This window comes from Saccostrea echinata, unplaced genomic scaffold, assembly GCF_033153115.1.
Source record: "Saccostrea echinata isolate AGI-Se365-2 ecotype Australia unplaced genomic scaffold, CSIRO_AGI_Sech_v1 ptg000016l, whole genome shotgun sequence".
NCBI classification, from domain to species: Eukaryota; Metazoa; Mollusca; class Bivalvia; order Ostreida; family Ostreidae; genus Saccostrea; species Saccostrea echinata.
This window is the reverse complement of record NW_026889765.1, coordinates 14,232,886-14,245,441: the sequence shown is the minus strand read 5'-3', so window position 1 is coordinate 14,245,441 and position 12,556 is coordinate 14,232,886. Positions and strand designations below refer to the sequence as shown.

General features: G+C 34.3%; 1 protein-coding gene across 1 annotated transcript; it reads left to right on the top strand.

The window, feature by feature from the left end:
* Positions 1-3,312: 3,312 nt before the first annotated feature.
* LOC133188166 (uncharacterized) lies at positions 3,313-7,908 on the top strand. The gene is made up of 6 exons (XM_061323548.1): positions 3,313-3,485; positions 4,041-4,155; positions 4,779-4,900; positions 6,563-6,644; positions 6,835-7,052; positions 7,634-7,908. Exons 1-6 carry the CDS (start codon positions 3,313-3,315, stop codon positions 7,764-7,766), a joined length of 843 nt encoding a protein of 280 aa, XP_061179532.1. The 3' UTR covers positions 7,767-7,908.
* The last annotated feature ends 4,648 nt before the right edge of the window (positions 7,909-12,556 follow it).

Below are 12,556 nucleotides of genomic sequence, written 5' to 3'. Positions count from 1 at the left end.
TGGTTAAGAAATGTTAAATCGTCTCAAAGTGCATTGAATTTGTTGAAAATTAGAAAATGTGTTGAATTTTTTTTTAAATAATGTTAGATTGCAGATTTTTTTAAATCATGCAAGTAAGAAATTGCTAAATATTTTTTAGCTTTTCTGGACAGTCTAGATGAGTTCTTATTATATACCTAGCATTGTCATCCCAGTTAAAATTTAAGGAGCAAGGTTCATTCCTAAGCTCTACCTGGACAAACTTGCATGGATTAAAGCACATTAACAGATTTACTTCAGATGCTTGACCTGATCTACATTTTCCTCATGTGTTTTTTTTGTTTTTGTTTGTTTGTTGTTTAACATCCCTCTCAAGAATTTTTCATCCATATGGAGATGCCACTACTTGCTGGTGGAGAGCTGCAAAATTTGACCTATACTTTGCACTCAGGGCCTTGAGCAGTAAGGGATCTTTTTTGTGCCCACATCAACTGCTAGGCGGGACCTCAGTTTATATGGTCTAATCTGAAGGACTGGTCCCCACAACCCCAGTGGATTTGAACCTGAGACTTAAGGATTAAATCCTTACTCACGACTCTAGATTACAAACTCTCTCCTTTGCGCCACATGGGGGACTCCACAAGATTAAGTGTTTTGAGCAGTCCTATTCTCATGTAATTATAAACTCTATGTTGAACAAACCTGCAAAGATGATGTATGTACATGTAAATGTTTCAGGGTACCAATCCTTGATTTGACTTAGATTTTCTGGATTAATGACCAGTTTTTTAGAGAAGGTTCATTCAAAGTAACAATATACTCTTTGGTGATCAGTAAACATAGATGATGTATCCTGCTTCTGATGCTGGATGTAACATACATTTTCAGGGTTATTGAGCAGTTAAATCTAACCCAGACCAACTTGCATAGATTTTGGATCCAGGTGATATACATTACCAGAGTGTTTGTTGAGTGAGACTTTGCCTTACTAGTAGATAACATTTATAGAAGTGAGCTTTGTATTCTTTGATTAGGTATGTTTTTTCTTTGCTCAGGATATATATACCATCAGTGCCAACTACCATACATTTTATATAATAGATGTAGCTGTTGTTCAACTGAATATGATAAAACTGTGGATGAAAATAATTTGATTTTTGTACCTTTGAATGTATTGAATTCATTTGTAAAAGCTGTTATGATACAATGTTTGATATTTTATAAAAGTTTTTAGCATATGCAATCAATAAATGTATCAACATTTTTATTTTATTATACTTTTTACCCTGCAAACTTCTTAAAAACAGAATAGTAATGATCCATTTAGCTGATACTAGGTTAGTGTCACATTGTACTGGTATATCATGTATACTGAACTGTAAATAAGAAACATCTAAATAGGTAAAATCACAGCATGAATCATTGGATTATGTAAGAAGTGCACTATCTTGTGCTTTGGTATGGTATTAATAATAAATGTTAAACTGTCATTTTTTTTTTTCAAATTAACAAAGGATATGCTTGAGTGACTGTATTTTGACTAGCAGTAAAAATAAAATGATTTTTAAGCATTTGAATTATTTTGATTCATGGTCTCTGCAAGTTTAATGATAGCAAATATGTATATTGAACATGGCTTTCACATATTGCTATACTGGATGGGGCATAACTTTTACTGAATCTTAATCACAACCTTGAAATTTTATGTAGTACATGTACTCTTGGTTTCAACTGGTCAAATGTATTCTTAAATCAGAAAGAATTTAAACAAATATAGGCATAGGTCAGAAGTTCATCAATTAGTTGGAAAGCGAATGCACTCAGTGACTATATGGTTTAAAAGAAGCTTGGTATAAATAGCAGGAAAAACTACTTGAAGTCCACTGTGAACTTTGTGTCCTCAACAAAACAATATGGAGTATACTATACTTGGTCTAAAGAATAATCTATGTCTGCATTCACTTTTAGGTTAAACTGTTTTGGGCATTGAGAGTTTGTTTGTTGTTTAACGTCCCTCTGGAGAATTTTTCACTCATATGGAGATGCCAACACTTGCTGATGGAGAGCTGCAAATTAGCTATGCTCGGCACTCAGGGCCAATGGGCAGTGAGGGATCTTTTTCATGCCAGCATCTACTGCGACACTGGACCTCTGTTTGTACGAAGGACCGGTCTCTACGTCCCAAAGTGGGATTCAAACATGTGAGAAAAGGATCAACTAACTCCACGACTCTAGAGCATTGGCTCTTTCCACTGCACCACGTGGGCGACAGCATTGAGAGTTAAATGTGGATATCAGAACAAGCTACTCTGGGCTTATACTCTCTATATATTGATTGATTGTATGTTGTTTAACATTCCTCTCAAGATTTTTTCACTCAAATGGAGACACCACCACATGCCGGTGGAGATCTGCAAATTTTGTCCTATATCGGCACTTACGGCCATTGAGCATCGAGGGATTTTTTTCGTGCCAGCACCTACTGCGACACAGGACCTCAATTTATACGGTTTCATCTGAAGGACCGGTCTCCCCATCCCACAGTGGGATTTGAACCTGCGACGAAAGGATCAACTCCTTACTTCGCTACTCTAGAGCAGACGCTCTAACCACTGCGCCACTGGGGCAACTACTCTCTATTTAAGTCACTTGTGCAATGATAAACTTTAGTTTAATTCAACGTTTTGTACTGATCATGTTGAGTCACATTAGCACAAATATCTTTCTGCTGACCTTGACTAATGACCATCCGCAACTATTCTGGTTGGAAACAATATGTTAATTAATGCATAATAAGTGAAATTACTATGAAAGAAAAATGGTCTACTTAAACCACAAGTTATATTTATAAAAAATATACACTGGTCTCCTTAAGTCATATGAGAGAAACATAAAATATTAAGGAGACCATTTTTTTCATATATTTTTAGGAGGCATTTATTATGAAAAAATAAAGCAAGAGTCGACTAAATGGTGTTCTATAGATCTTTGATCTGGTATTTCTTTTTAGAAAAAAGCAGATTTAAAAAATTTGTATATTGTCTCCTTAAGCCATATATAATGGTCTGGTCTCCCTAGTCCTTAAATCAGAGTTATATATATATATATATATATATATATATATATATATATATATATATATATATATATATATATATATTAGTCAACTCAACATAATTTATACATGTACGATAGAGTACGTTCTTATCATTACCAACAAAGTAAATAGGTATTTATGTGTAATGTAAACAATATTTATTTATATGGGTATCTGTAGAATACATTGTACTTGATAAGATGCTTTGATTTGAACGCAACTTTTGATATATACAGATGGGTCATGTCAAGTTTCTTCTGTCATTATTATTTTGTCTTGGTGTGAATTCACTGAAGTATATTCCACAACACTGCCAGATCGTTAGCTCCACTGCGCCATGTGTTTGTAAGGACGAATACGGAAACTTCGTGGATTTACGACCACTTGCCTGGAAAAACTTCACTGCTAGGTAATCTTGATGGTAATGTAAATGTTAATATTGCCTATTAATTTTTACCATGAATGATTTAAGATATTCCATCCCTATTAGCTTTAGGCCAGATTCAATGAAATTGAATACATAACAGAATTTTTAGATATATATAATTCCCATTTGTGTCCTAATTTATGAACCTGACCTGTAATTTGTATCCTTGATGAGTTATCTCTCTCTGTTTTTTTTTCCCTCCAATATTTATTCCATTCCTATTTACGTTTTCTCCACAGCATTTAATGTCTTTGGTATTCTTAGAATTTGAATTTTTATATTAAAATTCGGTTATTCCTAAGGACTTCAATGCAAACTTCTTTTAATTATTAATTACTGGTTAGGTAACAACTTTTTTTGACTTTGGTAAATGCTTAGAATTAATATCAGTCAGAGTATTATGTACAAGATGTAAATTTAAAGATGGAGAATTATGTCCTATTTATAGGGTGAAATACTTTAAACGTTCAGTATATACATTGTTGGTATCATCAGCTGTTCACACATACTCTCTGTGAACTTTGTACTTATATTCAGATACCAGGACCGTACCCCAGCAGACGGAGACAATAATCATATGTATTCCTGGAATCCCTGCTATGGTTTTGTAGAAAAATCTACCAATGACACGTCTGGCTGTATCAACGTAGCGGTAACACTTTCCTGTATATTACATTCTTATTTATAAAGGACCACAGAATAAGGCGCCCAGAACGTGCATAGCTTTAATTGTACTGCAAAACATAAAAACCATACTTTGTTTTATACTGTGTTAAAAAAGAAATCAATTGCGGGATTTAACCCTAAACATTGTTACACTACCATCAGTTTTTCGCTGGTTTACTCTAACTGAGAGTAGGGCTCTACACAACTCATAGGATATTGGAATATAAATCTTGTTCGTGATATGACTCTGATCTTTATATATTTTTATATGAAAGATGTCAATGTTTTATCATTAATTGTATCTTAAATGTAAGATGTCTTCTCAATCCAGTTAAAGTAAAAATCTATATTTCAACCCACATTTGAAAATGGAGCTATGTTCTACTGATATGGAAAAAAAATCAATTCGGCTTGTTTTGGTGTGCGTATGCAATAAATTCTTTCAAAACTAACGAGACTAACATACATTTTCTAGATTTTACCTTGACTTTTACTGATATATCAAAGAAAAGTTCCTAGCAAATTTTAATGCCCAACCAAGGTCATATTCTTGACTTATTTTATTATTATATGCATTAATTTATCCCAATCAAAGATGTTTTTATACAGAGCTGCAGAGAGAACAAAATTAAGACAGAATTTCTGGACATAGGAATTCAAAATGGTGCTACATTCGGTCATTTTGATAATGGAAACTTGTCAATCACCTATAATTCCAGGGACGGAAAAAGGTATGTTAGAACTCGAAACTGTTTAGTTAAAATTAATATTCAGTAATTACATGTAAGGTAGTTCTTTATTCGGCAATTAATGGACTCAATCTTGGACCGGAAAAACTTGTTATTTAACCATATGATATATAATGTTCCCATGAATTATTGAGAATTTTTGTGAAATGTTTTTTCTAAATATTTTAAAAATGAAATATTCATAGTTTGAAATCAGTTTTTTTTTAATGAAATGACAATACTTGCTCTTTTCTTTTTCTACATGCAGTTTTCATTAAAAAAAAAAAAACTTACCGTTTTCTTTGTTTACTTCCGGTCGACTACTGATGTTCAAAATGGATGCAATTGAAAAAAGAAATCCTATTGTAGATATTAACTATCAAAGAATTACAAGACTAGACATACTTCTGAAACACTGAGTATTCGGATCCACTATCTAGAATTGATTCTGGTGGGACAAAATATTTAAAAATGGTAAGGAATTCCGCAGAGGGAAAGAGCTGGTAGGACTAGGGATGACCATAGGCGCTTGGTTTCAGGATAGTGTATTTTGTGTTTTATGTGTTTTCTAGGTGTGTCTGACTACACTCATTAAAATAAAAATCAAAAATCGCTGAAAATGACTCATTTTAAAAATATCATATTACTTATATAAAAAGATTGAAGGTACGTCAGTTACCATCTTGGATTTCGGGGGGGGGGGGGGGGGGACTCGGTTCACTTTCCTACCGGTGTCGGGTGAGATCTAGCTTCAAAAATGATTGAATAACGCCTTTCAATCGTCTGCCGCTTTTAACTTGCCGTATAAAACATGCAGTAAACCAAAAATTCTCGATACCTAGCACTGAAACTGAAAGCAACGGAAGTGACGATTTCTACCAATGTAAAATGTAGAAGCGGAAAGTCTAGGGAGAACAAGTTTGGCGCGGTATTGACCTCTCTAGACTTTAAATAATTCTTGCTATAGCCGGCCGAAGTTGGGTTTAATTTTCAGTAGTAAATTCTGAAGGACTGTCCCGAGATTCGGTGGAGGCGTCAGACCAAATATCTAGCCGAACCGAATCTCCACCGAGATTACGCTAGAGCATGCTCTGAGTACGATCAACTCTCTGTACGATCAACTTTTAAACAGAGTCAGGATACTAAAAATAAGTTGATGCTACAGGGCTTTCAACAGCCTCGGTGAAGTCACCATTTATAAATTCCTCGGTCATTATAATAACGACATTGTTTGCAAATACAATTAGTTTCCTTTTTATGTTATAAGATTATACGTTTTCTACTTAAAACTTTGTGTTTCCCTTGGAATCATTCTGGTGAAAATTCTGTTTAAATGCTTAATTTTTGCGGCTGTTTTAGTGCTTTGCATCAGTCTGTGTTTTTCCTTCCATTCATGTCAGCAAATTTTACAATGTTGTTTTTTTCAATATCTTGTTAATTTGTCTTCCTATTAATTTGTGCTCTTTGCTTTTTTAAAATTAAAGCTTCCTCCTTATACTTGACAACTTACCGACACCGTACCATCTCGTATTATAAATTGTTTGTTACAATTTCTAGTTACAATTTCTTGTTACAATTTCCATTATGGTCTTTGAGAAAATCAACAAATCTATATAAATAATTATGTAATATTTATATATATTCTTTAATATTTATAACATACAGAACTACAATAGTATCACTCTACTGTAATGAAGAACAAGAAGACAGCACTCTCCGGGCCGTGGGAAATATGGGCTCCTTCTTTGTAAGTAAATGTAGACCCTGTAGAGAAGATCCGAATATTGCAGTAAATCTAAAGTAAAACAGAGGGCTTTTAAAAAGGAATACAAAGAAATGTTCCAGTATTAATGTAGCCCACACTTACATTCGCTCACTTCCTGTCCGTGTTCTGTCAAGCAGCGACTTAATGCACAGCATAAATGATTATATTTCAGTGGTTGCAGTTACGAAGTAAGTATTGTTGCCCTCGAAAGAGAGAAGACATTTCAAGTTTTACCAGACATGATTTTCTGCCTAGTTTTAATTTGTTTGAGATGGAAAATACGACAGAAGAACCACATCTACCTACAATTCCATCTCCAAGTGTCGTTACAGTGACGTCACAACCGGGACCGGATCTCCACGAGATAACCTTTCTCCTAACTGGAATATTGTAAGTATGCATTTCTGCCAATCTGGGGACTATCAAAATCTAATCTATTAAATTTGGTATCTACTGAAGTTTACCACAGGATAGTTTAAATGCTTGTAATTGTTTCTAATTGAAACAAAGCACTCCAAAATGTTATAACATAAAATGTTTTAAAAACACACGCATTTATTGACCGTTCACCATCACAACGTCAGACTCAACACGTTGCCGTTGGACCCCTGACATATTCATTCGATATCTTGCGGAATGACTGCAGCGACGTCTTTCGGGAAAGTTACAAATCTTGATTTTTTTTTCTTATCTCTCAACCAATCACATTAAACCTTTCGGTGATAAACTATGCTTAACACGTGCATTGTATGTGTCAACTGATTCCTTTCTGTTTACATTATCTGTCTACTTCAATTTCATTGGTGCTTCTCAACGAGAGAAGCAAGCCCAAGTAAAACGGATAAAATTTGTCAGGGGTCCAACGGCAACGTGTTTATTCGGAACCCCTGACGTTGTGAGGATGGTGACCGTTCAAAACACTCAGATCCCAGTAATAAATCAAGAATGAATATCGTTTTCTTTTTTCCTAGAATCGTGTCCTTTCTCATAATGTTGATACTGGTGGGCGGGCTGTTCTGGAAATGCATTAGAAGAAATCCATACGCTCAGTATTCACTTATTTCAAACGATGACTTTGTGGAAAATAAAAGGCAAACTTACTGATAAAGTAGACCGATTCAAATGTTTCGTCGTGTGATATGCTGCATGATTTCAAGAATAGTCATTTAGTTCAACCCCCCAATGAAGAAATTGTTTTCTTTAATTTGTTGTATGTGACATTAAACTTCCATCTTTTGTTCTTCCTGTCTGGGTCACATTATATATCAACAAACTTTGAACATACTTCTACAATCATAGAATGAAATAGGTTTGTTTACTAAAATCCTAGAGACAGAAAAGATGATTTTTAAAGAATTGACGCATTTTTACTGTTTGATCAATTGAACCCAGCCCTATTACCAGAACTCCTGGCCCGCATTTTCACTGTTTGATCAATAGAGCTCCGCCTTAACATCAGAACCCCTGACCCAAGGACCTTGAATTTTCAATTTTGGAAGAGGCTTCCTCCTCCATGGTCATCCTACCTCTAATGTTTTGGAAGTCCGTGTTTGCTTGGCTCCTGATTTGTATTGTTTGAATGGACGTTTGAGCTTTAATACTGTTCGCTTTCTCCATATTTCACTCCAGTTTATTATAAGCATGTACTTAGTTTTTCTGTTAAATCACCAGGAGCAGAAACGATTTTCAAAGACTAAAATGAATGTATTTTTCAGGGATGGGGTAATTGAAATAAGTAAATGTAATTTACTATCTTTATATACATTTTTTCAAAGTAATTGAAAGAATTTATAATTGAGTTTGCTTTCAATTACAAGTTATTGAATTATTTTAAAAATGCATTCCAAAAATGTCATGTATTTTTCAATTACATTTCAAATACTTTGTTTTTCAAGTTAAATATTACTATTTGGCATGAGCTTGTGTTTATGTTTGAAAATTTAAAGATAATAAAAGTGATCTCAAAAGTGTAAAAACATTTCAGTATATAATGCCTTGTATCTTGAATCTAAATGCTGCTTCAAAATATTCACGTACACATATTTGTTCTTCAAAATTTGTGGAAATAAAACTTTAGTTACAATGTATGTATTTAATTACATTCGTCAAAGTAATTGAGAGTAATTGATTACATTTGTTAAAATCAAATTGAATGTAATTGTAATAGCAAGTAATTGACAAAACTATCAATTATTTGAAAGTATTTAATTACATTTTGAAGTAATAGACCCCAACCCTGGTATTTTTACTACATGATCAATATATCCCAGCCCTAACACCAGAACACCTGACCCAGGGGCCATAAATTTCACAATTTTGTAAGAGGCAGCCTTGTTTTTTTTAGCTCACCTGAGCCAAAGGCTCAAGTGAGCTTTTCTGATCAAAATTTGTCTGTCGTCGTTGTCGTTGGCGTCGTCGTTGTTGTCGTAAACTTTTCACATTTTCATCTTCTTCTCCAGAACCACTGGGCCAATTTCAACCAAACTTGCCACAAAGTATCCTTGAGTGAAGGGGATTCAAGTTTGTTCAAATGAAGGGTCACGCCCTCTTTCAAGGGGAGATAATTAAGAATTAGTGAAAAAATAAATGCATCATTTAAAAATCTTCTTCTCAAGAACCACTGGGCCAATTTCAACCAAACTTGCCACAAAGTATCCTTGAGTAAAGGGGATTCAAGTTTGTTCAAATGAAGGGCCACGCCCTCTTTTAAGGGGAGATAATTAAGAATTAGTGAAAAAATAAATGCATCATTTAAAAATCTTCTTCTCAAGAACCATAGGGCCAGGAAAGATGAAACTCATGTGGAAGCATCTTCAGGTAGTGTACATTCATGTTTGTTCAAATCATGACCCCCGGGGGTAGGGCGGGGCCACAATGGAGGATCAAAGTTTTACATATAAATATATAAGAAAAATCTTTAAAAATCTTCTTCTCAAGAACAGCAAAGCCACGATGAGTCGTATATATATGGAAGCATCCTCAGGTAGTGTAGATTCTCTTTTGTTCAAACCATGACCCCCGGGGGGTAGGGCGTGGCCACAATGGAGGATCAAAGTTTTACATAGAAATATATAGGAAAAATCTTTAAAAATCTTCTTCTCAAGAACAGCAAAGCCACGATGAGTCGTATATATATGGAAGCATCCTCAGGTAGTGTAGATTCTATTTTGTTCAAACCATGACCCCCGGGGTAGGGCGTGGCCACAATGGAGGATCAAAGTTTTACATAGAAATATTTAGGAAAAACCTTTAAAAATCTTCTTATCAGGAACAACAAAGTCATGATGAGTCATATTTATATGGAAGCATCTTCAGGTAGTGTAGATTCAAGTTTGTTAAAATCATGACCCCCGGGGGTAGGGAGTGGCCACAATGGAAGATCAAAGTTTTACATAGAAATATATAGGAAAACTCTTTAAAAATCTTCTTCTCAAGCACAGCAAAGCCATGATGAGTCATATTTATAAGGAAGCATCCTCAGGTAGTGTAGATTCAAGTTTGTTCAAACCATGACCCCCGCGGGTAGGGCGGGGCCACAATGGAGAATCAAAGTTTTACATAGAAATATATAGGAAAAATCTTCTCAGGAACAGCAAAGCCCAGATTGTTCATATTTATATGGAAACATCCTCAGGTAGCGTAGATTCAAGTTTGTTCAAACCATGACCCCCGGGGGTAGGGCGGGGTCACAATGGAGGATCAAAGTTTTACATAGAAATGTATAGGAAAAATTTTAAAAATCTTCTTCTCAGGAACAGCAAAGCCCTGATTGATCATATTTATGTGGAAGCATCCTCAGGTAGTGTAGATTCTATTTTGTTCAAATCATGACCCCCGTGGGTAGGATGGGGCCACAAAGTCTTAAATAGAAATATATAGGAAAATATCTTCTTCTGAAGAACTGCAAACCATGATTAGTCATTTTGATATGGAAGCATCCTCAGGTAGTGTAGATAAAATTTTGTTCAAATGATGACCCCCAGGGGTTGGGTGGGGCCCATTGGGGGATCGAAAGTTTTACATAAGAACATATAGAAAAAATATTTCTTCTCAAGAACAGGAAAGCTATGTTTTTAGTCATATTGATATGGAAGAATCCTCAGGTAGTGTAGATTCAAGTTCAAATGATGACCCCTGGGATAGGGAGGAACCACAATGGAGGATCAAATTTTTACAAAGGAATATATGGGAAATTTTTTTTAAAATCTTCTCAAGTACCCCCCCCCCCCCCCCCCGGGTAATCTTTTCAATACTGAACTGATTTGTGCTTTTGCCTAGCCAATGTGCTCAGGTGAGCGATGTGGCCCATGGGCCTCTTGTTGTTGTTTTTTTATAACCATGCAATTAGTTTGTTTACTAAATATTCAGAAGCATAGAAGATTATCAAAGAATTTATCCATTTTTACTGAAGGATCAATAGAGCCCCGTCCTAACATCGGAACCCCTGACCCAAGGGGCCATGAATTTCACGATTTTGAAAGAGGCACCCTTACTCATCATAATCATGCACATTGTTTGATTGCTTAATACCAGGAGCAGAGAAGAAGATTTTAAAAGAAATAATGCATTTTTCACTATATAAAATTGTTCATATTACAGTGATTTCGCTGAAACGTCGATCATCTTGATAAGATTTTCATCAGACTCCTATATCGTTTTTACCCCGATTATCTGCTTATATTACATCCACTGATTATCTGCTTATATTACATCCACTGAATATTTTATGAAAACCACATTCCTTAATCAATCCATTAACGTTAACTTGTTAGATCCGGTTTTTCAAAGCCACCTGTGTGAGGGTTTTCCATGAAACAGACCATGAGGAACAAATCAATAATGATATAATTTATGTATTTAAAACTACTTTAGACAGACACAAATATAAACAATAAAATTATCATTATTAATAAGAAATTACATATGTCAAGGTTACAACCATTACCGAATGAATTTGCATTATCCGCTTTTAAATCCGGTTATGTTTTTTTTTTCAACAAAATCAATTTTTACGGAAGCGTATTCCAACTTTAAAGCTGGTAATTCCAACTTTACATATGTCAAGGTTACAACCATTACCGAATAAATTTGCATTATCTGCTTTTAAATCCGGTTATGTTGTTTTTTTTTCAACAAAGAGATCAATTTTTACGGAAGCGTATTCCAACTTTAAAGTTGGTAATTCCTTTAATTGAACTTTAATCAGTTGAAATTACCAACTTTAAAGTTGGAATTACCATTTTTGAAGTTGGAAAAGCCAAGATTAAAGTTGGTATTACCAACATTAAAGTTGGCAAAGCCAACATCGTTTTCTTCGCAGTTTGGCAGTATTGCATTTAACCACTTTGGAAAGAAGTAGAAAATGAAGAGGAGATATTATGGCTTTCAAAAACATTCTTATAAATCAAAGGTCTATATTTCAAATACATTTATTAAGACACTGCAATGTAATACATTTGTACGTAATACATGTTTACAATATACATGTAATTGAACAAACAACATCGTTAATGTAAATCCATTACAATTTCCATGTCTGTTTTCCCAAAAATTTGCATATTTCCATCTGGTGGAAAATAGTATATATATACTTATTATGATTTATAAACATATTGTAAAATCTCAAACGGAGTAAGAATTATAATGAACAATGCCCCCTCCTTTTTTATAACTTTTGTCATATTATAATCTAAACTTTAAAAAAAAAACACGTGCCTTTTATAATGCGTTGTAAGGAGATAGTGCCATTCCTCTTCCTGAGTCACCAGAAGTTTGTGTTTCTTAGGAGTACTTTCTTTTACAAGTGCATCTTATTTCTATACTAATTTTTAACTAATTGTGTTAACTTTATCGGGTGATAAAATACGAAATTTACAGTTAGTTAAATTAAAGAC